Raw genomic sequence first — 25,368 nt, 5'->3', positions numbered from 1 at the left:
GTGCCGGTGCCGCTCCCTGGACGGGCGGTCCCGCCGTGCCGGTGCCGTTCCGGGGGCGGGCGGTCCCGCCGTGCCGGTGCCGTTCCCGGGGCGGGCGGTCCCGCCGTGCTGGTCCGGTACCGGTGCCGTTCCGGGGCCGGGCGGTCCCGCTGTGCCGGTGCCGGTACCGTTCGCGGGCGGGCGGTCCCGCCGTGCCGGTGCCGGTGCCGTTGCCGGGGCGGGCGGTCCTGCAGCGGGGCCGGGCCCGGCTCCTCCCCCGGCCGCCTCCTTCCCGCCGTGCCCCGCGCAGCAGCCCCGGAAGGCGGCGGGAGCGGTGCGGCGGCGGCAGCGGGCCCGGGCCGGGGCGGCGGGGCCGCTTCGCTCCGCTCGGGAAGCGCCGCTCGGGCCGGTGCTCCCGGGCCCCGCGGAATCCCGGGCGGGCGAGGGGCGGCGGCGGGACCCGGGGAGGGCGCGGGGAGCTGAGCCGCTTCGCTCGGGGCCCGCGGGCATCACCGGCCCCGACCGACCCCAGGTCCCGCCCCAGGCCCGGCCCCGCTGCGGGGCGGTCCCGGTAATCCCGGGCCATCTGGCGCTGTAATCGGCTGAATCTGGGGTTAGCTCCCGCGGAGCCTGCGGCGTCCGGCAGGAACACCGGAGCCGGGCTGGGTCCGCGGGCAGGGAAACCGGGAGCCGGGCTGGGTCCGCGGGCAGGAATCCCGGGAGCCGGGCTGGGTCCGCGGGCAGGGAAACCGGGAGCCGGGCTGTGTCACACACACGGCCTGGGCTGGCTGCGAGACCCCTGCACCATCGAGCGTGAGCCCACATCAGCTACCTGATTAAAATTTCTTCTTCCAGGTCTTGGTAGAAGCTCGTCTCTGAAAGGCTGGCAAGGAATACAGGTCAGAACACTTTATTTTGCTTAATTACATTGATAGTTTTTCAGCTCAAATAAATTGTTAAATAATGCAAGTAATAGTAGCTGGGAATCGGCCTGATGAAGCTGTCCATCGAGGCTCTGAGGTTTCAAATTGAGTTTTAAATTGTGGCTTAAGAATTAACCCAGGTGACTGACTGCATCGAGGGCTGTTTGAGAGTGGGCTGTGTTCTCCTGGGATTAGAAACTGCCCTGAGGAAATCAAGGACCATTGTGATGCGTGTTTGATCAGAAATGCTTCCTCTCTTTTGTTACTTTATTTTTAGAGCATAATGACTACTGCGGATGATAAACTGCTTGGTGAGAAGCTGCAGTATTATTACAGCAGCAGTGAGGGTGAGGATGAAGACAGTGAGAAGGAGGATAAAGAAGGGGAGAGAAGCATTCCTGAAAGTGTGGGCGAGGTGGAGCTCAGCAGCGATGGCAGCGCTGTCAACACAGGTATCATCATATCAATGTACTTCTTTTCTAAATCCCTTGATGATTGGAAGTTTTGTGTGTTCTTCTAAAACTCTTTTTTGAAATGAAATTCCTGGGTTTATGAATATTTGAGTCAGAGGGTGATCAATTCCTGGCTGTTATCTAACCTTATTTTTAATAGCGGTTCTTTTTTAATATTTGACTTTTCCTATGAGAGAATTCAAATTCAGCATCATATCTGAGGCAGTCGGGTTTTGGATAGAAAGCTGAGACAGGGCTGATTTGTACAATTTGGATGATAATATGTGATTATTTTTGTTCTGATGAAAGCCATGCTAACAATAGGGGAACTCTTGTGGGCTGGTGGTTCTATTTCAAGAGCACAGACATCAATCATTGGGACCATTACAAGAGTAGCCTAGTTAAATAAATTATAGCCTTCTTATTAAAAAAAATATAGAAACTCAGGGACATGCAAATGGCAAATTACTTATTTCAATGTTTGCATAGTTACAAAAACATTCATGGCCGGATCACTGTTTTACTGATTTACAAATTATTCCTTGGTTGTAAACGGTAGGTAAAATTGTATTGTCTTTTTTCCCCGGAATGGCTCCACACTTAATTCCAGGTCCCAAGGGAGTGATCAATGACTGGCGGAGATTTAAGCAGCTGGAGACGGAGCAGCGGCAGGAGCAGCGCAGGGAGATGGAGAGGCTCATTAAGAAGCTGTCCATGACCTGCAGGTCTCACTTGGATGACGAGGCTGATCAGCAGAAGCAGAAAGAGCTTCAGGAAAAAATCAATGGAAAGGTAGGATGGCACAAAGGCATTGAAATGCCACTTGAGTATTTAACAGTATTGTTTGCCTGTGATAAGAATTAAGTGACTTAGCTGCAACACCAAAGAAGTTCAAAAACTTTTTCCAGATTTCTCATTTGTTGATCAAGTCAACTTCAGGGGATTAATATGAAGAGTTTTACAGCAAAACTATGAATGCTGCCTCCCCTGCCTGAAACTAGGAGCCCTTATTAATTCAGTGTTTAGTAAGCAGGTATTTCAACTCTGTGCTCCGGAAGTTGAAGACATTGCATGTAGTGAAAGGTTTTAATCAGCTGGGCTGTTAACTAGCCCTGAGTTGCAGTCAGAGAAGTTACTCATTTGCAAATGTATCTGTGCCTTCAGATGATGAAAGTTGGCTGTGCTCTCCTGTATCTTGAGTGATGCAGACAAGGGAACAGATATAAAATACATTAAATCCTGTTAATTTCAATTCTACAGGCACAATGGCGCCACAAAATATTAACTGAAAAGCTAAATAAAAAGCTGATGAGAAAGAAGCTCATCTTAGGGCAGGCACAGTTTCCAAATCAGCGCTCCCAGCTCGGTGAAAGCACATGGCCACCATTAACCTGGATTAAAGTGGGAGCAGCCACTTGTGTTATTAGTGCAGCTTGTGGAAACTGGAATACCCAGGGCTGAAATCGCTGTTCCCACTGGACATGCTTTCTAATTAGGTCAGAATGGAGTGTAATACACGGGGTGCTTGAGCCTCCGTGGGCTGCACTTTGCTGTTATTAAAGATGAGTGACCCACATTAATCCTCTTGATTCATGTTCTCATTATGTAAGTGACCCATCTAGTGGTGCAGATGTTTTTCAGGAATCTCTGTGTGTTTTTTAGATGACTTTGCAGGAGTACAGCATGATCCACAATGATGAGGATGATGAGGAATTCCTGCAGCGCTACAGGAAGCAGCGGATGGAGGAGATGAGGCAGCAGTTGTACAGTGGGCAGCAATTCAAGCAGGTGTTTGAGATCACCAGCGGGGAAGCATTTCTGGACACCGTGGACAAAGAGCATAAGAGCACGCTGATCATGATCCATATTTATGAAGATGATATCCCTGGCACTGAATCCCTGAATGGCTGCATGATCTGCCTGGCTGCTGAGTACCCAACAGTGAAATTCTGCAGAGTGAAGAGCTCACTCATTGGTGCCAGCACTCGCTTCACTAACAATGCCCTGCCAGCCCTGCTGGTCTACAAGGCAGGGGAGCTCATTGGCAACTTCGTGCGCATCACTGACCAGCTGGGAGAAGATTTTTTTGCTGTAGACCTGGAGGCTTTTCTGCAGGAATGTGGCTTGCTGCCAGAAAAAGACGTACTGCTCCTGACTTCTATACATAATCCATCTGCATGTTACAGTGAAGACAGTGATCTGGAAATAGACTGAGCCATTTATGCCAAGGGCCCGTAGGTGTAGTTGTGCTGTGGGATGTTCTTGTGCTAGGGATTGTTCTCTCTCCTCCATCGTGTGGGTATGTATTCCTCCCCTTCATGCACTTTGACTTTTGCTCATTAAAAATAACAACAAATTCCTAACATTTTCTTAAATTAATTCCATATTTACAACTAAAGCAGTCTCATTTCTATGCAGTTCAAATGTGTTTTACTTAACCCAAAGTTCTAACACGATTCAGTCAGTTTAGGGAATTGTCTGTTGCAGTGTCTCAGCGTCCTTGCACGTTTCAATTGAGATGTGGCCACCAACTCCCTAAGACAAGAACTGAGGCTGCAAATAAAAGAGTTTTTAATGTTCAAGACTTACTAATTTGGTGCTGAACTGCACCAGTTCAAAGTGTGAGGTCCCGTGTTCCATTCCACAGTTTGCAGTCTCCTTCCTGGGAGTATCTTGTTCTAACACTTGGCCTTAAATTTTTGTTCCTTTCTCAGTTACAAATCACGACAACCCCTGGCTTCATCCTGAAAATTGCTTTCCAGCTGGAGAGAGTTCTTCTTCCCTTAACCTTCCCTGAGACATAAATGCAATTACAGCTCTTAATACATTCTTGGGTTCTAAAACCCATCCTTGGAGTTTGTAGTAGTCACTTGATCAGAAAATGAGCTCTGCCTCTTCAGAGAGGCTGCCTGCTGCAAGGAGCTCCAACGTGTGTGCTGAGCAGCAGCAAGGAGAATTTCGCTGGCAAAATGCAGAATTAGGACTCGAATAAGCTCAGAATTTCATCCCATGCTAAAATTACTAAATCGGTGGTAAAGTTCTTTTCTGTCTGCCTTCAGTAGCAGTAAGTAGGCTGTCATTACCTAAATACATGACCCAATGTAATGCCATGTTTAATGATTAAATTTAATTGCAGTTTTTATGTAAAGCACTTTGGAACACCGGGAAGAATTGCAAATGTGTCTGTGGATCCTAATAGGATCTTAATAAGGATAGATCTTGGGCTAGAAAAAGAAGAATTTCTAACTGTATCTATTTGAACTGTGTTTTAAAAAGTAGTATGAGCAGAAAAATAAATAATCTGTAGTTTAAAATGACTGAGTTGGCACAGATTGTAGCTGTTTTAAGGAAACTGGCAGAAATCCAGGTTTTCAAATGTGGTGAGAGATTATTTTTTTCATCTGAGAATTGCAGGAAAAAAAACCTATGTAAGTTATATGGAATTAAATCATGGAGTGTGGATATCAGCACATTTAAGGAAAATATCAAAGTAGCTGTAACTCACATCCAGGGTGAGATTCAGTGAAGTCTGGTGTGCAGACAGGGTGCATTTTAGCATCATAAAACCTGTGTTGGAGAGGGGATCAAGGCAGAGCTGTCTGCTTGAGTGCTTTGAAGTTTTATTTTTATAAAGTAGGGGTTTATTTTTTGCCCCTTATGTCAGCAAAACTGTAACAGGATCAAACCCTCCCCTGCTGCTCTGTGTCCAGTGGCCTGGAGCAAGGTGACTCCTGGTGGGGAACCTCCTGTGCTCAGGTAGGGGAGAGGTGGTTTCCAGTGCCAGTAGCAAAAAGGAGAAGAGAAAAGCTCTGAATCCAATTAATCATTGATCTGGAAGAATGTAACAAGCACAAGGGAGTGAGGGGAGAGAAGCTGTGCCCTAACCCTGCTGCTCATTGATGCACAGGCCTCACAGCTGTCAGCAGGGAGAGGAGGCTGAGCTGGGGAAAAGCTGCTGCTGCTGCTGCTTCTGCCCTTTCTTGAAGCTGAATTTTCAAGGAGTTCTATAAATAGGAGTTGAAAAAGCACTTGTCATGTAGGTGTGTAGCCTCTGGGAAATGTTCTGGTTTGGAAGGAGCGGCGCAGTGCGGGGAGGCAGCCTGGAATGGTGGGTGTTGCAGGCCCTCATCCTGGCATCACCTGCGTTTGCTCACAGTTAATGATGTTCCAATACAAACAGCAGAGTTTGGGCACGGAATGTGAGTGCACAGGGAAGCACGGGCGGTTGCTTGGCGAGGGCAGCAGTGAGATCCCAGGATGAGCTCAACATGGACATTTAATCGTGGTGCCAGCATGGGTGCCAGGCAGTGCAGGGCAAGATTTAGCCAAGAAAAGATTACTCTTGAGTTTTTCTGGCCTCCCATCTGCCTCTTCTTTGTAAAATGTTCAAAATATGCCTTTGCTGAAAATCCAAACAAGGTTTCCTGTGCAGTCACTGGCCTGATTCCTGTGGCAGGGGGGCCTGCTGGAGCGGGCTGGGAGAGTCTGGAGACTCCCTCCAAGGAGGGATTGCTTTTCTCCTCCTGCCCAGTGAATCATTGCCTCTGAGGCCACGCAGCCCCAGATGCATGTTTTCATTGCTGCTGCAGGAACCCAGGCAGCTCCGTCCTCCTGTCCCTGTCCATCCCCACCGCAGGCAAGCCGCAGCTGGGCTCAGAGGCATGTTTGAAAACACAGAGGATGTCCTACGAGCTGTGTTTACCAAGAGCTCGAGCAGAGGGTCCTTCTGGCAGCACTCTCCTCTGTGCTGGCCCCGGAGCACAGCAGGGAGCCCTTGCCGTGGTTGGTGATGCTGGTGGCCACACCAACCACCACCACCATGTGTGGGTGCAAACACTGCCTTGGATGTGGCTGTGCCTTGAGCTGGACAAACCGGTGACAGTGGGAGCGATTTCTGCCAGCTGCCATGGCTGGAAAAGCAGCACAGAAAACAGAAGAGCTCCTCAGGGCTGGGCTGGGGGAGCTCTGGGTGCAGGGCCATAGGTGCCCGGGCTCCTGGGGGAGGTTGCAGTGGCGTGTTGATGCTGTGCCTGGGGCTGCTACGTGCTGGTCCTTCAAAGAAACTATTTCAAAGCTTTTCCTTCTAGCAGGAGGGAGGTGCTTTGCTGTCCTGGACTGGTTGGAAGAGGTGCCAGGTTTGCCCGCAGTGGCTCGGCTGAGCTATCCCAGTGGAACATTCCTCCTCGGTGGCAGGGAGCAGCCAGGAGGCTCTCGTGTGCCCCGGGGGCTCTCGTGCAGTTATCAGCCGGTCCCAAAGCGGCTCTGGCAGCCCCGATAGCCAGCAGCAAACGCCGGATGTTTGTGGTTTAACTGAAACCGAGCTGAAACCGAGCCGAGCTCGTGCCTGTCGCCAGATGGAAGGGAAGGATGCTCGGGCTGGAGCAGCTCCGTGCCGGGAGGGCGGGCACGGGCGCAGCTGGAAGGTGCTGGGTGTGCTCGGCTGCCTGGGGCGTGCGTGGGGAAGGACCTGTCCTCCTCTTGTTCTGCACGGCACAGGGGCACTGCGAGCACTGGGCTGCCCGTGTGCCAGGACTGGTCAGGGCCAGCCCAGGGGAGCACAGAGCAGCTGAAGCTGCCTGCTGTGCCTTCGGGGTCTTGCTGGCCTCTCTGGCTCCCCACATCCCATAGGAAACTAAAATCTAGATGCTGTCCTGGTGATGCTGTCCCATTTCTGAAGGGTTAAAGAGAGTGAGTGAGAAGGCTCGTGCCTTGGGAGTCTCTGCTTGCACGTGTTCCCTTGCTATGACTTCTCCTACCACATCCCTGCCAAGGCACCAGCCCTTTAAGGCTCCCTGGTTTAAAATTCCTGTAGCACCTCCCTGGGAATCCTGCTGGGATGGAGCAGAGGCTCAGGACTGCTCCCCTCCTCCAGGACAGCAGAGGAAGGAGCTGCAGCTGCATGTTCTCTTAGAGACCGTGGCTATTTCATGTCTACAAAACACCCAGGCAGCCAGGTTTATGTGTGGATAGTTTTTATGTGAGAGAAATACACAAAGGTCTAAGCAGTGTCCCCATGGAATTACAGAATATCCTGAATTGCAAGTGACCCACAAGCATTATCACAGTCCAACTCCTGGCCCAGGACAACCCCAACAAGGCCACCCTGTGCCCGAGAGCATTGTCCAAACACTGAATTGTGGCATTTGAGCAGCACAGGGCCGGGGGTGGCCAGAGGGGAGCAAAGTTCAAACAGCCTCAGGACATTCAGAGACCTCATGGAAGCTTCTAAGGGAGAAGTTGCTCCATTTATTGCTTCAGGTGCAGTCAGCAATGGCCCAGCACAGCACTGGTGGGCACAGCCAGAAATAGAGGAGTTTTTAAAATCATTTATTGTTTTAAATGTCCTTTTTCCTGGAGCTTAACCAGGATCTGATGGGGATCAAGGCCAGTGCCAGTGGCTGCCAGCTACCACATGGCTGGGCTGGGCAAGGGCTGAGCTCTGTTTCAGGAGGAGGACAAAAGCAGGCTCTGTGTGCTGTGAGGATGTGTTTGCTGAGCTGTTAGTGCAGAGAAGGGTGATGATTTTGGGACGGAAGAGGCTCCATCCCTTTGTGTGCACAGAGGTAGCATCTCGCTCTGAGCAGCCCCAGGTTGGCAGCTGGTGGCACATGCCAGGGTCCAAGCCAGCATGACACAGGAGGTCAGGGGATCTGACCTCATGCTTCTCTCTGGTCTCCTCCAGGAGAGACACTGCTTTGGGTCCTTCTCCCAGCTGTGCCTGTGTGCTGGGAGGCTGTTGCAGGAGAATTGGATCAGAAGAGGCTTTTCTGCAAGCCCAGCCACCACTGGGCAGCACAGCCACTGTGTCCTCCCCATCCCTCTGCGTGCTGCCACCTCCTCTGCATCCCTCGGGCAGCTCATGGCTTCACCAGGTGCAGCAGGGGAGGAGGGAGTGCTCCCTGGGCTCTGGGCTCCTGTTCTGAGCAGGGAAGAGAGTCTCTACTGGAAACAGATGTTGTGTGAACAGAAATTGGACTCCTGGTGAGTAAGAATTAGGTCAGTGCTGACCAGTTAACTAAAATGAAAATTTTCCAGTCTTACACTTTTCAGTAATTCCAAAAATGGTTTTCAGGCATACTGTGGATATTCCCTTCCCTCTGGAAGAAGGGTTGCTGGTGGCCTGGTGCTGGGAGGCAGCAGGGTGGAAGGTGACAAAGCGCTGCAGAGTCCAGAGTGTCCCCTGGGGAACTCCAAAGCTGTTTTGTGCAGGGTGTTCTCGATCAGAGAGCTGGGTCTGCTGAGGGCAGGGCTGGCAGCCACACTCCCAAGGCACTCGAGTTTTTCAGAGAGCAGGGAGCAGCCTTTCCTGGAGGGCTGGCATGGAGGACACCAGCTGGATTGTCCTGTTTCTGTTCAGCACAGAGGTGGCAGGTTCCTGCATCCCCACCATTCGCTGTAGGAAGGAACAGGATCCTCAGCACCAGGCTGGGAGCTCGGCTCAGCCTGCACCAGGCCAAGGACAGTCCCCACCTGGGCAGGTGAGCCCTGCTAGAGCTCTGTAGAGGATCCAGCAGCCCGGGGGCTGCCGTGCTCCGCAGCGTCCGGCACGTGGAACGCCACGTACGGGCACTTCTTCACGTTGAGGCACACGAGCTTCTCCAGGGACGCCGTCTTCACGATCTCAAAGCCAGTTGTTCCACCAAATGTACTGGGTTTCCAGTACTCTGGGGAGCAGATGGGATTTCCAAAAAGCCCCTTCAGGGAAAATGGAGCTCCGATCTCCACCATGCTTTCCCCAAAAATGCCATTGGGTTGGGGTTTCTCCAGCAGCAAGCCTGGGTAAAACTCCAGCGCATCAATGTCTCCATACAGCTCTTCCAGCTCTGCTGCCTTCTCCTCCTCTCCTGCACCAAGTGAACATCAGAGTGCTTTAGCAAGAGAATCACACCTGCCAAGGACTGGCCTGGCAGTGGGCAAAGGGAGAGCGGCTCCCTTACAGGCAGTGGCAAGCCTGACTACAGGCCAGGGACTGTACTCTGGACCAGTGCTCCAGCCCCCATCCCCTGACACCCCTGCATCAGCCCAGTCTGCCCCGCTGTGGGGCCGTGAGCAGGCAGGGCTGGGATGGGCAGGAGCAGCTGCTCCAAACCCGGTGGCAGAGGGGCAGCTCATGGCCTGGCACTCACCCACAGGCACAGAGCCCCTGCCCTGCCCTGGCGAAGCCCCAGGAGCAGCCCTGCAGCCCTACCTGTCAGCTCCTGGAAGGACTCGTAGGGCTTCATGCCAAACCTTTTCCGATACTCGTTGAAGGGCTGCAGCCTCAGCTGCCGGGACTCCTTGATGACCCCAACGGCCACGTGCAAGACATTGGCATTGATGGTCTGTCCCCCACCAATCTGGAGGGGAGAGACAAGGAGGAGCACACATCAGGCGCTGGGCAGCAGCAGCAGCAGCTCCAGAGGGCCGCCACGCTAAAGCAGCCGTGTCCTGCACGTCACTGCAGCAGCAAGAGGAGGGGGAGCGGGCGGGCAGTGCAAAATCCAGCTGTAGAGCAGCTGGGTCAGGTCAGCCCTGCTCCCAGGACAGGGCACAGGGCAGGAAAAGTCCCTGATGGACAGTGACCCAGTGACCTGGGAGGACGAGAGACATTTCAGGCTCACTGGGAGAACACAAACGCCTCAGCCGGGCTGCTTGGCACGAGCAAAGAGGGACAGGAATGGAGCTGCAATGGCTTGGAAGAAAACATCCATGCGATGGCAGCAAAGAACAGTGCCAGGCGCTGCTCCAGGCCCCGCTGGGAGTTGGGGAGCTCTCGGCTTCCACAGGCTGCTGGCATCACCGGAATGTTTACTGCAGAGCAGCAGGGGCCAGCAGCTGGGGCTGCCAGGGCCAGCCTTGGCACGGTGCGGGTGGGGAGGACTCCTGATGTGCCCATCAGGTGCTGGGACATGGGCACCACTGCACGCGTGTCCCTCCGGGGAGGGCAGAGCAGGACCTTACCCTTCCTGCTACCTGCTTGGAAAAGGACTCCACCAGTGCCTCCACACCATAGTCCATGAGCATGGAGGTGTTGTAGAGGAACTGCTTGTAGCTGTACTCTTGTCCCTGGATGATGAAGGAGTCGGGCATCAGCCCGTGCCAGTGGTAGAGCTGGTTGAACTCCACCGCGATGCGATTCCGGTACTGGAACTGTGACCCAAACAACAGCTCGGGGTCGAACTTGAGGCTCAGGTAGTACCCACTGAGGTGCTGCACGTAGTCTTCAACAACGATCTTAATGGTCTCCCCTGGGCAGGAGAAAAGAAGCAGCTGGCAGCAGCAGGACCGCCGGCTCTGCACCTGAGATGTCACCCACATCTACCAGGGCAGCCATCCACCTCCTCCTGACCATTCCGGATGGACCAAAGCCAGTCTTTTTGCTATTTGGACCAAAACAAACGACTCCCAGAGGGATGCCAGAGGAACTGCCTCAGAGGCAGTCTGGCCATTACCCTCAACAAGAGGCTGGCCGGCGTGGGAGTCCTTGGGGGCCGCCCGGGGGGTGGGACAGGGCGGTGGCGGTTGCTCACCGATGAGGATGAGCCGCGCCGTCTGGAAGAGCTGCTCGTCGCTCCAGGTGGGGTGGTCCCTCTTGAGCAGGTCGCAGACGCGGTTGTGCTCGCGCAGCCAGAGCGTGGCGTACACGCAGAGCCCCGGCAGCAGCCCGAACACCTCCTGCCCCACCGCCAGCTGCTGCTCCTGGGGCACGCCCGACGGGTACACCATGTGAACCGGAGCCTCGGTGACCGTGGGCGGGTACACCTCTCCATCCACCACCTGGGGACACGCCAGCGAGAGGGCAGAAAGGGCAGAGGGGCAAAAACATCCCAGTAAAAGCCTGCCCAGCCACGAGCTGCCTCCCTAAGGGCGCCACATCTGCTCTCCTGCAAGAGGTGAATGGAGTGGAAACCCCTCCATCATACGGCCCCAAATGCCTGCTGCCATCTGAGCAGCTGCACCCCAAAGATCGTCCCCCGGCCGGCAGCCACACAGGGCATCAGGGCTGGGGCCTGCCAAGAGCTGCCTGAGGAACATGGGCTTCAAACAACCCTGGGACGTGTTTCAGTTGTGCTGGGTGGTACCTGGAATTTCAGCTTCCCATCTCGGAAGAGCCGCAGCTGGTGCTGCCGCTGCAGGTTGTCCCCGTACAAATGTCCCAGGTCCACCTGTGGAGAGAGCAGGGCATCCAGGCTGCTCCAAGAGGCACAGGGAGCCCAGCACCCCCTCACTCCCGCTGCCCCCACGCCCTCACCCCGTGCCCCAGCGCCTTGGTGAAGCCACGTCCCATCTTCCCAGATGTCTTGAAGAACTGGTGGGTGAAATGCTGGGCGAAGAAGGCAAACATCATGTTGGTGCCTCGGGGATCAGCCTCAAACTTCTGCCGCAGCAGGAACCTCTCTGCCAGGAGCTGGGGGTCAGGAAGCTGCAGCCTCCCTGCAAAGGATGGAGGTTGAGGGAAGATGCCCGGTGCCAACCCAGCCAGGCGCTGCTGCTGCCTGCAGGGCTGCTGGTGGTGCCTGCTGCAGCATTGGGAACAGACTCATCTGCACAGACACCTTGCAGCCCTCTCACACAGGCTGGGACATGCCCCAGCAGCTCAGCCCGAGCTGTCCCAGCAGCAATCCAGATGCCATCGAGCTCCTCCTGCTGCAGAGCCAGTCTGGGCAGGACCGTGGTAGCACGTGGCACTGCCAGTGGTGCTTTGCAGATGTGTCCGTGGCAGCAAAAGCTTGGCCATGGCCGGGTGGGAAACACTCAGGGTCCCCCAGACCAGGGTGATGGGGGCTCCCCAGACCAGCCACATACCTTTGGTGCCCATGGGCGTGGGGCAGTCGTCCGGCACGGGCGGGAGGACGCGGGTGTAGTAGCTGACGTTGGCATAGGCCTCCCAGCTGATGTAGCCATAGTCAGAGTTGAAAGTGGGGGGGCTGGGGATGAGATTGGCACGAACTGAAAGGAGAGAGGGGGATCACCACTGTGGGGCTTGAGGCAGCAACCCACATGCTCTGCCCCCAGTCCCTGCCCACCTGCTCTATGCTGCCAGACACCCCCCAACACCCCAAAAACCAGAAAGGTACCAGCAGTGGAGGCATGTGTGTGTCCTGGGCTTTGCTCCGAGCCTTTTAAAGGCTGCAATTCCCTGCAGAAAAGGAGGGCCCTTGCTAATGTGCTAAGTGGATCCTTGGATGATGAATGAGATGACAAACCCTCAGAAATGGTGCAGCCAACAGCCGGAGCCTTGTAAGCGTGCTCCAAGAGCTGGAACCTAAATATTTATGCAAAGTGATGAATATGGGGACATGAGTAACAAGGGCCATATTTCCACGGGCTGCTTTCTGTGCAGCTGTGAAACAGCTCCTTGGCCTGGGGAGTGCAGCATGCCAAGAACCACTCGTGTTTTCCAGCCAGTTGGCAGCTTGGCAGTGCTGGGGACCCCCTACACCCCACTGCAACCTGGCTGGGCAGCTGCCCCGGGCACAGTGACAATGTGACAGGGTGATGGAAGGACAGGGTGACAACCTTCTGGGTCTCCTGGTGAGGTGACTCAAGCCTGATGCCCACCCTGCTCACAGGAGCTGCTCAGCATTGCTGCAGCCCTGCTATCCCCACCCACACACCAGAGCATGCCAGGGGCTCCTCGAGTCCTGCTGAACCCCAAGACCCTCTCCAGCCCCTCACCTGTCAGCACGAGCCTCATGAGCGTGCCCCTGATGAAGGTGCTGTTGATAATGTCCCAAAACCACTTGAAGTGGGTCAGGACGAAGTGGTAGAAGGCAGGACTAGGCTTCAGCAGGTTGTGGAGATGTGTCCAGAACTCAGCTGGGGGAAACAGAGCAGTCACTCTCCCTGCTGAGGAGCCAGCCCACCCACACCAGTGAGTGCTGTGGGCACAATGCTGCCCTGGCACCCACGGGTGCCAGGTCCCAGGGGCAGGGACTCACGGGAGGTGCAGTTCACCCCGTAGTAGCCGGTCCGCGTGCAGTCGCACTCGTATCCTCCCAGGCCGACCCTCACACACACCCCTTGGTTCTGGCAGGGGAAATAGCAACAGGGATTCACTGCAGGGGGAGAGAGAGAGAGAGAGACATCACCATCCAGCCAGCACGCTGCTGCATCTGCTGGCTCCCTGCTCCTCAAGGGGGGACAGCCTCGGACACAGCCCAGCCGGGTGCCGCTCCGGAGAGGGGGTGCAGCGCTGCAGCAGCCAAGCACTGCCCTGTTGTGGTGGTCTCCCCCGTGCCTGGGGGTGTAGCTTCGTGCCTGGGGGGCTGCTGTGCCCCCAGAGCCCCAGCCCAGGCTAAAGCCGTGCAAACAGCCCCTGTGTTAATAATAGCAGCCATTGTCAGGGCCGTTTGCTTTGGCAGGGGCCCCTCGGCCCCGCCGCCCCGAGCGGATGGAAAGGGCCTCTCTGGGCTCACTCCCGGCTCCCGCCCGGCCCCTTCCTCCACCACCTTCGTGCCCAGCCTGCAGGGATGAGATAAGGCCCCTTCCAGCCCTTCCCAGGGCGGTGGGATCACGAGGGACAGGGAGACCCCCTGGCACAGAGCAGCTCCCACGCTGAGCAGCTCCATCCCCACCAAGCCTCTCCGGGCCGTCCTGGAGCAGGAAGATCCTTGTGACTCCACCATCCACAGCCCCTCCAAGAGCAGCAAACCTCAGGAGATCGAGAAACACAACCAGGGTGGCCAGAGACTCCTCTGCCTTCCGTGAGCCAAAGGAATGCTCTGGAAATTGGGATGTTCTCTGTCACAGCTGTCTCCAGAAATCCTCCCCAGTGGCATTCTCAGCTCACCAAGCCAGGCCTGGACAGAGCCTTTGTGCCAGGAGGGAAGTGCCTAAAGCCCAGACCCGGCTGCACACCTGGCTTTGTCAGGGCACAGGGGAGGCCACCAGCCCCACCAGGGCACGCAGCACTCATGGACAAGGTGCCACCAACACAGTGCCCAGCTCTGGAGCTGCTGGCTGCAGGAATGGGGGGCAGGCAGCACACCCCGGGTGCTGAAGAGACCAACAGCCACTGCCACTGTGCCCAGTGCCACAGTCGGTGGAGGAAGGTCTCCTGAGCCCATCAGCTGCTCCATGTGGCTTGTGAGCTCACCAGATCCCTCCCAGACATGCTTCAGGTTCTTCTGGAATTTGGGAACAGGTTCCATTGCTGGGTGGTGGGATGCAGAACAGAAACCACATTTTTTCCATAGGGAATTGCAACTAAACATTAACATCTTTGGAAAACAAAGCTGATTTTGTGAAGTTGCTCAGTCTCCCAGCAGGCACATACTCAGGGCAGGGCAGGGAGCCCGGGGCTCAGCCAGCAGCTCTGCTGGGCTGTGCTCAGCCCCGTGGTCCCAAATCCCTCGCGGCACAGGGCCCGACTTGCAAAGACGTGTTCAGCTCCCAGCACTTCCATCAGGCTCCCTTTCATCTTGGATCTTTTCATGTCTCCAGACGGGAGGCAGCAGGCAGGATCTTATTTATCCCAGACAAATTAAGGTCAGACCACCCGTTCAGATTTTTGCAAGATGGGAATTTTTGGAAAGGGGGAGGTGTTGCAGCGCAGCTGGGGCATCCTCTGGGCTGTTCCCACGCCGGTAGCTCCATGCTTGGCTCTGCTGCAGACCCGGTAAAAGCCCCGAAGAGCAGCCCCGTGCCCTGCCCGGTGCAAGCCAGGGGAAGCCGGGCTCCCGTGGGCGCCGCAGCCACGGGGCTGGGAGGATGCTCCGGCACGGCAGGTCGAGTCCTGCCCCGTCTCTCCAGCTGATACGGGGAGTCAGGAGAAGTTCGCTCCGCCGGGGCCCTCCCCGGTGCGGGGCTCGATGGCAGGTGGTGCCGAGCCCTCCTCCGAGGCGGGTTCGGCGGCGGGCCGGGCCGGGCCGGGCCGGGCCGCGCCTCGCACGGTTCACCGGAGTGTCAGCGCCGCCGGGTCCCGGAGGTGGGGTGGGAGCAGCATGTTCCAGCCAAAAGGGTGGGAAGGGGCTGGAGCGTGTCCTGGCCCGCGACACCAGCCCCATCACATCCTGGCGGAGCCTCCCTGTGCAGCAGCTCCGTGCCTCTCCACACCCCGGCCAGGAATCCCGCGCCGGCCTTGCCAGGACGGCTCCAGGTATGGGGAAAGGCGCTGCCAGCGAGCGCGGCGAGCGCGGCCCCTCCGTGCCGGCAGGGCCGGTGCCCACGCTCCATCACCGCTGAAAAATGCCACACTGCGGGGACAACATCCGTTCCACAAACCGCAGCCAAAGCAACCTGGGGTGAATCACGGCCGGGATGGAGCCGGGCTCGCTCGATGGGCCACGGCCCCGCTGCCGCAGGCTTTGAAGACCATGGAGTGCTTACGCACTTGTTTTTCTGATCCTGGAAGGCTTCTCAGGCCCACGAACTATTCACGGCGCACACACCACAGCCAGATTGTCATCTGCAACCAGTTCTGGCAGCACCACGAGCAGGAGCAGCGTGCCAGGCCCACAGCTGTGTTCCACGTGGGCTCAGTGATCCTCTCCCTGCACCTGAGCCAGGCTGCCTGCCCGGGACGGGCTGGAGGGGTGACACAGCCCCAGGGCTCTCGCGTGGTACTGGCTTCACTCTGCAGCCCGGGCTGGCTCTCTGTGAGCCCCACTGAGGAGGGGACGCGCTGGGAGGGGGCACAGACCACGGGCAGTGGAAACAGACATGAATGCCAGGCAGCTCTGCCAGAGGTGCCCACCCATCTCCACACAGCAGGGCCTGTGCCCGACCTGCCCCATGGCTGGGGCTTGGGCACACGGTGATGTTGGGGCGCTGCCACTGCTCCTGTCTGGCAGCCTGGGTTGTGCAATGGCTGCAGAGAGGACAGTCAGGTTTACTTTGCAGGAATGTTTGAACAAAACTACACCCCTGAAGGCAAGTTAGCAGCCAAGGGCAATATCTGCAGGGAAAACTGAGAAACACCTTGGGACCAGCCTGGCTCTGCTCACAGCCAGAGGAAAAGTCTACAGAGAACAAACAGCATGGCTCAGAGCCAAGGTGCAGCCAGTGAGGAGTCAAGTAGAGGGCTCTGAGCAGCAAATATCAAGTGAGCAGGAGATCCCAGCCTCAGCCCAACATCCTGTTATTTGGTCTTCAAGAGCAGATCCGAGGACTAGATTAGGGCTGTGGTGCTCCTGGTGCAACGCTGGGAAGGAGCAGAGCCGGGAAGCTCTGCTGACAGCACCTCAGGGCACAGCACAGTTCCCCTAATTTCTCAATCAGATATCTCCCTCCCTAATTAAGGCTTGGAAAAAAGCCGTCTTTTCATGTACATCGTGTATCCCAGGTATTTATTTTTCCCCCACATAATGAAATTTGCTTTGATCGTGCTTGGCAGCAGTCAGCTCCAGGGCTGCACCATTCCAGCGTTGCATCTGTCCCGGCTGCTTCAGGCACGTGGGTCCTCAGCATGTCCCCAGGCCCTGTCCTGTGATCAGCAGGACACACAGATTACAGCCCAGCTGTGCTCAGCTCCCAGAGGAACTTTTCAGGAAGATAAAACACATGTAAAGAGATGGCCAAGCTGGAGAAGGAGCAGTGCAGAGGCTGTCCCTTGCCTGTCCTCACCACCTGTGGTCCAGCCCAGCCAGTGACAGCTGGGTCCATCCCCTGGGGGTTCTCCTTTCAGCAGATGTGGCTGATGTGCCCTGCAGTGGGGTGCCTGCCACCTCCCCAGCCACACTGGGGTCACTCAGCATTGGGGTCACCCAGCCCCACTGTTTCTGGTGTCTGAACCTCTCACATCATACCAGGTCACACCCCAGCTCCTGGAGTCCCCTGCAGCTGACATAGCTGCCCTCTGCATGGCCATGGGATCCATGCCATGGGTCATGCTCCCTTTCTGGGATGTTCACAGCTGAGACAGGAAAGTCTGCACCTAGAGGTCACTGGTTTTGCAGAGGACCAGCTGCTCCAGCACAGAGAAGTCCCTGCTCTCTTGGCAGGATGGGGTGGGAAGGGGTGCAGGCAGTGGGAAGGGCAACACCCCCTGCTCTGCACCAGCTCTGCTCAGCCCAAACCCACTCGGCTTGGGTCACTCCTGCCACGGTCCCGCTGCCCCTGCGATGGGGGCTCCTGCTGCCCTCCACATCCTCAGCCTGCACTGTAGGGGCTGGGGACAGAGCTGATGGGCTTTGAGGAAGGGTTTTATTTAACCACATGCTCCACGGGTGCCTGCCATGGTCGGCATTATTCCTCAACATCCCCGGGTGTGCCTGCGGTTGGGCAGCACGTGGTGAACTTCTACCGCACTTGGGCATGGGAAGGAAAGGATGGCTGAGGCCACCAGAGCCATCCCCGCTGCTCCCAGCCCTCCATCCTCGCTGCCAGCTGCAGTGTCACCGGGCGTGCGTGTGGGGACAGCGGCAGGGGCCCTGGCGGCCAGCACGCACGGGCATTGTCCCCCTCTCCTTCGACGAGCCCCGTCCCGGACGGGAGGCTGCAGGAGGCAGCCGGGCACTGCCCCTCAGCCCGCTGGCGGGGCCGGCCCGGGGTGGCCGCGGTCTTGGCGGGGGTCCAGCCCTGTCGTGCGTCCCCAGCCGCCTCGGGCCAGTCATGTGTCCCCCGGGCCCTGCGTGCGGTCCCTGCGCGGCCGCTGCGGGAGGCGGAGGGGAAGTTCGTTCTACCCGGGCGCTTTCGCTCCCAGCCGGGCGTGACGGGCGGAACCTGCGGGCACCTGACCCGGGCGGGGGTCGTGGGGCTCCTGCCAGCCCCTGCCCACCGTGCCCGCCGTTCTCCCCGGACACGGAGGGCACCGGCGGGCGAGGACGAGCCGGGGGTGGCGAGTGCGATCCCGCTCGGGACCCGCCGGACCGCGGCCCGGTCCCGCAGCGCCCGCCCCGCAGCTCTCCCCGCTTCCCCGGGACTCCCGGTACTGGACCCTGCGGGGCCAGCTCCCCTCGCGACCCCCGGTGCCGAATGTCCCCCGCTCGGGATGTCGCCGCTCCACCGGTACCGACTCCCCCGCCTCTCCCTCCCTCCCTCCCGGTGCGGTCCCGCCCCGCGTACCGGAGCCGGTGCCGGCGGCGCTCCCGGCGGCGCAGAGCAGCACGGCGTGGGCGAGCAGCAGCCGAAGCCCCGCGGCCGGCGGGGCCCGGGCCCGGCACCCACCGCCCATGGCGAGAGGCAGCTCTGCCGCGTCCCGCCGTCGCACCCGGCGCGGCCCCGCCGCCCCCGCCCCCGCCGCGCTGCCTCCCGCCCCCGACGGGACGGGACGGGACGGGGCCGCCTCCGACGGCCCGGCCCGCCGGGGGACTGCCCGGCTGCGCTCCCCTCCCCTGGTCCGCTTGGCCGCCCCTGCATCCCGAGCCGTGCCCCGACCCGTGTCTCTCCCGGGAGCCCCAGGTTGCCCCGTTTCCCTCCCAGTCCCCACCTACCCGAACATCTCCATAGCCAGCTTCTCGTTGCCACATCCCGCTGCATCCCCACGCCCACGGCCCTGTTCCCACGTCCCCCTGCATCCCAATTCCACACCCCGACCCCAGGTTCCCCAGGACTCCATGCCCCGATCTCTTTGGCCTGGCTCAGCTCCTCCGACTGCCGCAAGAGGCTGCCCTGGCAGTGCTGCCCGCTGGTGCCAGGAGCCCCGCTGCCAGAAAAGCTGAGCTTATCGGTGAAACCATCGCTGGGTGTTTCCTGCCCCATGCTTTGTTCCCAGCACCAGCCGCTGGCAGCCGGACAGGACCCAGCCAGCCCGGCTCGGGCAGGCAGCAGCCACCCCACCGGAATCGTGCGGGGCTGGGAGCGGCTCTGCGTGGCTCTGGGGTGGGCGAGAGCACGGAGAGCTGCAGACCCGGCTGGGATGTCCCCAGGCTGGCGGAACCCAGAGCTCAGAGCCTGCTGACAGTGGCAGAGACCCCAGCGCAGGCCTGGCTGTGTGAGAGGTTTATCGCGGGTTCTGCTGAGCTGCAGGAAGCCCTTGGCAGGCTGGGGGAGCGCAGTTCCCGCCGGGATCCCGCTTGATTCCTCTGCGGGGCTTTCAGCAGCTGGGAGGGAGTGTCCTCACAAGGCAAGTGGCTTTCACAGGTGTCCAAAACTGCACGAGGGCCTCAGATCCAGCTTCAGCAGACAAATGCACCAGCCATGAGATAAGCATGAGCTCAGCAGGCTCTGGATGCGCTCAAGCAGGGTGGGGACGCTGCCTCTGCTCCCACTGAGGAGCTCACACCGGGAGCTGGGGCAGGTTTTGCTCTGTGCGTGCAGCTGGTGCAGTGTGCCGGGGCCGCGGCTGCTCCTGCCCCCTGCCAGCCTCCCCAGGGTGTCACAGCCCCAAGGAAGGCAGCGGCCCACCCTGTGGCTGTGTGTATTTCCCCTCCATTCCCTCTTGCAGCACCCCAGCCCCAGCTCTGGCCTGTCCCCTTCCTGTCCTGCACCCGACGCTTGACACTGCTGACCGCAGCACGTGTGACCGGGCACAGCCTGAGCCCTCCCGCTGCCGGCCAGCCCCGCAGCCCTTGGGGATGTCCCGCTGCAGCAGCGCTCCGTTCTCGCTGCCCCCTCCTTTCCCTCTCGCCAGGTTCCAATAACCACTCTCTTGCACAATACCGGAAACGGTTGCAACAGCCCGGGGCCAGCTGTCTCGCCAGGGCTGCCATGGAGGGGCTGTCCCGGCGCTGCGGGCTGAGGGAGGGGGCTCTGCTGCCGGCTGCAGGGTGTCCTGCAGACTCCCACCACTCCTGGTGTTTCTCGAGTACCCAGACCCCTCACTCCAGTGCTCAGTGCTCAGCTCTAAACCAGCAGCCACTGAGCTCCCTGGTGCCAGCCCCGGCTGCCACCAGACCTCCTCCCGTGACTCTGTCTGAGCTGCAGCCCGCGGTGTCTGACCTCAAGTCCCAGGGTGGCAGCCAGCCCTGGGTGCCCAGAGAAGTTCCTGTCCCCAGCCAGGGCAAAGCAGGGTGGTGCTGCTCGGGCGCTGTGTGAGACTGTGGTCTCACAGCCTGGGTGCAAGGCCAGGGCCACCTGAGGCACAGAGGGCACATCTGGGCATTTGCCACAGGCTCGGCAGCCTGGGCACCGGGTCTGGCCAGCAAACGCCCTGACACCTCTCTGGGGTAGAGAGGGGATCTCCAGCGCGGTGCTGCCAAACCCCACGTGTGCCTCACTGCCATGTCCTGGGGGACAGCAGGAGACAAACAGACCCCACTCGGGCCCTGGCTGCTCCGGGGCTGCCGGTGCTGCCCCGGGGATGTGCCGGTGCCAGACCCAGGGGATGGTGCGGGAATGGCCGCGGCCCTTCGGCTGCGGTGCAGGACAGGACGGAGAAGGCAGGCTCGGAGCCGTGCTGGGATGCGCCAGAGCCCCGCCCGAGGCACCGGTGAGAGGTCACGGCCCCGGTCACGGCGCCGCGGGTCTGTCCCGGCGGGGGCGGCGGGGCCCCGGTGCTGCCGGTCCTCCGTAGGGAGGCAGCAGAACACCGCCGATGGCAGCGCGGCCGCGGCCGCGGGAGGCGCTGGGAGCCGCTGGGAGGCACTGGAAGGTGCTGGGAGGCACGAAGCGTCGCTGGTGCTCTGCTGCTCTGCCCTGAGCTGCGCCGCATCTCCCCTGCGGTCCCCTGAGCCCCTCATTCCCCGTGTTTGGGATGGTGCTGCCCCCGGAATCCGAAACGTAACTGGAACAGGAGAGCGGGACACAAGAACCTGTGGCAGGTCAGCGCCCCAAATCCTTCCCCTCATGAAATCCTTTCCCCCATCTGCCCGAGGATGCTGGAGCCATGGGAACACACGTGCCACGGGGACACCTGGTGCTGAGCCTGTGAGACAAGGGGCAAAGGAGCAGCTCAGGGAGACCAGCCACTCTGAGCCCCACGCAGGGAGCAGAGCTGTGGGGCAGCCAGGCAGGGGCACCCCACAACTCCCCACCCCAGGCCTGTCAGGACTGTGTCCCTCTGATCCAGGGGATCTGCACGGCCATGGAGCATCCCCGGGCTGACCCATCCTTGCCCATCCCTGAGCAGCTGTTCTGTGGGATGTGGTTCAGTGGGAGAACACTGCCCGTGGGCTGCAGGGGATGGGCAGGGAACAGGGAAGCTGAACCCCACATTTTCCTGCTGTGAGGTTAAGAGGTCACCGGTGGCAAGTCCCCGCGGAAGGTCCCCAATAGCCCCAGAAACAAGGGCACAGCAGATGCTGGTGGCTGGTGACCCCTCACGGGACAGTGCTCACGGCTTGTCCCCTCTGGCTCAGGGGGCTGTGTGGGCACAGGACCAACCGGGGCAGCCCGGGGGGCCAAACCCTCCCCGATGGCTGAACAGGGCTGGCGGCCCCTTCCCCAGCTCCGCCGGGCACAGCAGAGGAGGACCCAGCATTTCCTGCGGCGTGGGGAGCTGACAGACAGTTTGGGGGGCTACAAATCAGAATTGAAAAGCCGGGGCTGGACAGGCTGTCTGGGAACTCGTAACCTGAGCCCCAGGAAAGGAGGACTCAGGAAAGCGCTTTCAGCAATCATATTCATCATCCTCAGCTCAGGCTCATTAGGCTCGCGGAGCCCGGCCCCGCCACCGCCAACGCCTCCCGCACGCAGATAGAGCCGCCGGCTCAGACAAATAAATGCTTCCAGCTTCCCGGTGGATGCGGCAGGTCAGGGAGCATCTGATGCCAATTACCCGCGGTGTAGGGTTCCCGGGCAGCCCGGGCAGCGAGGCGGCTCCTGCGCTCCGACCCTCCCGCCCGGCTCTGCCCCGGCCGCAGCCCGCCCGGCCACCTACGCGTCCCCTCCCGTGCCCCCACGGGTCACCCTCTGCTCCCAGTGCCAGGAGCGATGGGGGCAACCGAGGAGAGAGTTCCAGCCTGCTGCCCCAGGGGGAGAACAGCCCTGTGCCCCCGCGCTTTGGGCTCCTCCATGCCGGGTCAGGGTCCGGCCCTGGGACTGATCCCCCCAGCGCTTCAGGGCATGGTTGAAGGCCCCCTCACCATATGGCCGTCCCCACCAGAGTGTCACTGCTGCCACTCCCTCTCAGGCTGTCCCCACACACGTGCTCACAACAGGGAGCCTCCTCCCTGCGCCCTGGCAGGGCCCCAGCTGGTACAGCAGGTCTGGAGCCTTGCTGGCCGGGGGGCTGGCAGAGCCCCCAGCACTGGGCAGCCCTTCACCAAGCAGGAGGAGGTGTGTTGGGGCTGTGCATGGCCGTGTGACAGCACGTGGGTGCCCCACATCCCTCTGTGCCTGCTGTGTGTGGGTCCCACGGGATCCCTGGGGCAGCTCACCCCAACCTCAGGCCCTGAGCAGGGGACAGCTGTGGGAATCTTGTCAGATTCAGGTCCAAAATCACAATGGGACATGGAAACCCACGGACAGGGCTGGGGAGGGTCCAGCTGTCCATCCTGAGGGGTGATGGCAGCCAGCACAGCCACGCAGCCTCACCTGGCCCGGCGGTGAATGGGCACAGGTGGCTCTGCACGCCCCGTGGCTCTGGGGACAGCTGCACGTTCCCACTTCTCCGGGCCCAGGCTGGCCTGGATGTCCTTAATTGCCCAAAGGTCGGTGTCCCCGAGCCCGGGGCCACGTGTCGGAGGGACTGCGGGCAGGAACCTGACACGGACAGGAGTCATTCGGGATCAACGCCGGGGGTCAGGAAATTACAACGGACACGAACCTAAATATGCTGCACGTCCCCCCAGGTAATCAGGGGCCGGGCCAGATTCCAGCTGACAGCTTAAATGCCTTAATTCCTCAGCCGCTGTGGCTCGAGGGGGTCCCGTGTGCCGTGGGCTTCTCCCAAATGGTCTCCGAGCTGGAGATTTGTCTGTAATTGGAGGCGTGTTGCATTCCCCTGAAAGTAGCCAGGTCCTGCTGGAGGGGGGCTGCGGGAAGGCAGCAATTTCCCTTATGGAGTTATTTACCTGATTAGAGAGTTTATTTTATCAAAATTGCTTCAGAATGGGGCTGCTCAGTGTGTCCAGCACAGGGAGCTCCCCGGTGGGGCTGGCGGCCTGGAGACAGGTAATTTGTGTGGTTAATGGGACTAATCCACCAGGCAATTACACCAATAGATTTCACGGCTGCAAAGTGCTCTGTTCCCATTAATTAAAAATCTGTTAAGAAGATTAGCACGTAAAGGTATCAAAAGAAACCCACGAGTTTCTTTCCCCACAGGCCCCCCGAAGGCGAGTGTGGGAGTGCTGGATTGCTCACATTAGCACAAAAATGATTCTTTTAAAGGTAAGGGCTTCACATCCAGAGTGACTGCTGACAGTTTACCCCGACTTCTCTACCAAGAGGTCCTTTATTTTTAATTACAGTTTTTTAAAATTAGCCCTGATTGTTCGTGTGGAGGTTAGCTTAAATATATTTGGAACGTGTGGTTCCCCCGTGTGCGGCAGTGCAGGGTGAGGAGGGCAGCCCCTGGCCCAGCCCTGCACCCCAGCATGTGCCCCCACTGCTGGGCTGGTGCTCGGGACTGCCCAGGAGGGGTCAGGGGTCCGAGGGGTCTGAACCCAGCATCCCATTGAGATGGTCCCACCAGGGCAGGAATGGGGATGGCAGCACCACCACTGGTACCACCACAGGCAGAGCCACCAAACCCAGCTCTGCAGCAGGCACTGGGCTTGTGGGCACCTCCCCAGCGTGCCAGGGGCAGATGACTCCACCAGAGGCTTCTCTGTGGCAGGAGACCTGGGCCACCACTGCACCCCACTCCCACCCCACGGCACCGCTGCCGGCCAGCCCGGCTCTGCTCAGCCCCTGTGCCACTCCTGGTCTTTGTCCACAGCCAGACAACAGCAAAACAAAAGCAAATTCCCCAGCAGCTGAAGGTGCCATTTTTATGGCTGGGCTGAACGAGGAAGTATTTTTTGATCTGTTAAAAATCCTGAATATTATCTGACAGTTTATCTTGTTTCTCGAATCCGTGTCTTTGCAGCAACGCCAGCTCATTTACATGTGTATTGCGCCTGCCTCCACGGGTGCTGAGGTCAATTGAAACTCAAGAAAAGAGGAGAAATTTATGCAAAACTGTTGATTGCATTTGTATGTAATGAAATCATCCAATATTCATCTGACTATAGACTCTAATCTGAAAGGAGAAGTGAAGGACATAAGAGTCACTGGAAAGCAATAATGAGCTTCTGTAGTGATTAAAAAAGCACTTGAGCTTTCTGAAAATCCAGCCAGAAATCGTGTCTAATCAACACGGAATATAGGAGGCAGAGATTACATTGATACATTTTGCAAAGCTCACTGTTGAAAATGTATGCTCGCTGTAAACTCTGACATGCCAGCCAGGGTCTGGTGGATACAAATCCGGGCCCACAATCAGCGCCCGCTCGTCCCTGGCACAAAGCAATCTCGGTGTCTCTGCTCGATGACTCACAAGGAGCGCAATCACATCTATTTTGAAGAGCAATGTTGTTTTTTAACTATGTCGAGAGCTTCCAGCTTCCTTGGAGTTTTTCCTTGCCTGTGCCTCGGTTCCGCGCGTCCCTGCGGCCGCGGGGCTCGGGCAGCAGCTGGGCTGGCAGGAGCCTGCTGCCTGCCCTGGCGGTGTCCAGCTGCTCAGAGCACTGGAGCATCCTGGTGGAGCAGGCTGGGAAGGGCACAGGTCTGTCCTGAGCAGGGATGGGCACAGGGATGTTGGGACTGTGACCCCTTGGGGACCCCCACCCATCCAGGCCGCAGCAGTGCCTGCCAGGTGGGACCCTGCCCGTGCCCCGGGCTGGCAGGTGCTGTTAGCAGAGGGTCCCTGTGAGGCCAGCAGGGTGTGGACAGCCCAGGGCACAGCAGGGGCTCTGGCCATGGCCCTCCCTCACCCTCTGCCCTGCCAAGGCCAAACCATTTGGTGGCTGATGTGGCATCACTGACACCGACCCACATGAAAGCAGCCCAGGCACTTTCTGGCCCATGTCCCTTCCCCTCCTGGGTAATTTGGCACAGCTGGAACTCCTCTTCCACCCGCCAACAGCATCAGCTGCAGCTTCTTATCAGCTCTGGGTGCAATCCAGGCTGGAACCAAGTGAGAGGCTCCTGCTGGTGCCAGTTTGGAGCAGGCAGACCTTGTGCTGATGTGGAGCAGCAGGCGATTTGTGCTGCAAAGGGAAAGTGGG

At 58.7% G+C, this 25,368-nt stretch overlaps 2 protein-coding genes across 6 annotated transcripts; one reads left to right on the top strand and one right to left on the bottom strand.

The window, feature by feature from the left end:
- The first annotated feature begins 221 nt into the window (after positions 1 to 221).
- Positions 222 to 4,671, top strand: PDCL (phosducin like). Of its 4 annotated transcripts, none has more exons than XM_038156544.1 (5): positions 222 to 313; positions 835 to 878; positions 1,180 to 1,354; positions 1,965 to 2,146; positions 3,017 to 4,671. In XM_038156544.1, exons 3-5 carry the CDS (start codon positions 1,186 to 1,188, stop codon positions 3,566 to 3,568), a joined length of 903 nt encoding a protein of 300 aa, XP_038012472.1. In that variant the 5' UTR covers positions 222 to 313; positions 835 to 878; positions 1,180 to 1,185; the 3' UTR covers positions 3,569 to 4,671. The 4 variants fall into 4 exon arrangements, with proteins under 4 accessions (XP_038012472.1, XP_038012475.1, XP_038012474.1 ...); XM_038156547.1 differs by lacking the exon at positions 222 to 313 and adding an exon at positions 341 to 511; XM_038156546.1 differs by lacking the exon at positions 222 to 313 and adding an exon at positions 341 to 592.
- A 2,638-nt stretch (positions 4,672 to 7,309) lies between these two features.
- PTGS1 (prostaglandin-endoperoxide synthase 1) lies at positions 7,310 to 18,885 on the bottom strand. 2 transcript variants are annotated; one of them, XM_038156542.1, is made up of 10 exons: positions 18,709 to 18,885; positions 13,276 to 13,392; positions 13,013 to 13,153; positions 12,140 to 12,283; positions 11,586 to 11,767; positions 11,416 to 11,499; positions 10,864 to 11,110; positions 10,295 to 10,581; positions 9,543 to 9,690; positions 7,310 to 9,198 (listed from the first exon to the last, which is right to left on the bottom strand). In XM_038156542.1, exons 1-10 carry the CDS (start codon positions 18,752 to 18,754, stop codon positions 8,843 to 8,845), a joined length of 1,752 nt encoding a protein of 583 aa, XP_038012470.1. In that variant the 5' UTR covers positions 18,755 to 18,885; the 3' UTR covers positions 7,310 to 8,842. The 2 variants fall into 2 exon arrangements, with proteins under 2 accessions (XP_038012470.1, XP_038012469.1); XM_038156541.1 differs by lacking the exon at positions 18,709 to 18,885 and adding an exon at positions 18,341 to 18,534.
- Positions 18,886 to 25,368: the final 6,483 nt, after the last annotated feature.

The sequence above is a fragment of the Motacilla alba genome, chromosome 17, assembly GCF_015832195.1.
Source record: "Motacilla alba alba isolate MOTALB_02 chromosome 17, Motacilla_alba_V1.0_pri, whole genome shotgun sequence".
NCBI lineage: Eukaryota > Metazoa > Chordata > Aves > Passeriformes > Motacillidae > Motacilla > Motacilla alba.
This window is presented reverse-complemented; position numbering and strand designations above follow the sequence as displayed.

Bases quoted from the DNA above. Each gene is read 5' to 3' on its own strand.
- PDCL (XM_038156544.1), top strand. From the start codon at position 1,186: ATGACTACTGCGGATGATAAACTGCTTGGTGAGAAGCTGCAGTATTAT. The intron at 1,355-1,964 runs GTATCATCATAT...ACTTAATTCCAG, and splicing joins TGGCAGCGCTGTCAACACAG to GTCCCAAGGGAGTGATCAAT. The intron at 2,147-3,016 runs GTAGGATGGCAC...TGTGTTTTTTAG, and splicing joins AGGAAAAAATCAATGGAAAG to ATGACTTTGCAGGAGTACAG.
- PTGS1 (XM_038156541.1), bottom strand. From the start codon at position 18,449: ATGGGCGGTGGGTGCCGGGCCCGGGCCCCGCCGGCCGCGGGGCTTCGG. The intron at 11,768-12,139 runs GTATGTGGCTGG...CATCCTTTGCAG, and splicing joins CACGCCCATGGGCACCAAAG to GGAGGCTGCAGCTTCCTGAC. The intron at 11,500-11,585 runs GTGAGGGCGTGG...CTCTCTCCACAG, and splicing joins CCAAGGCGCTGGGGCACGGG to GTGGACCTGGGACATTTGTA.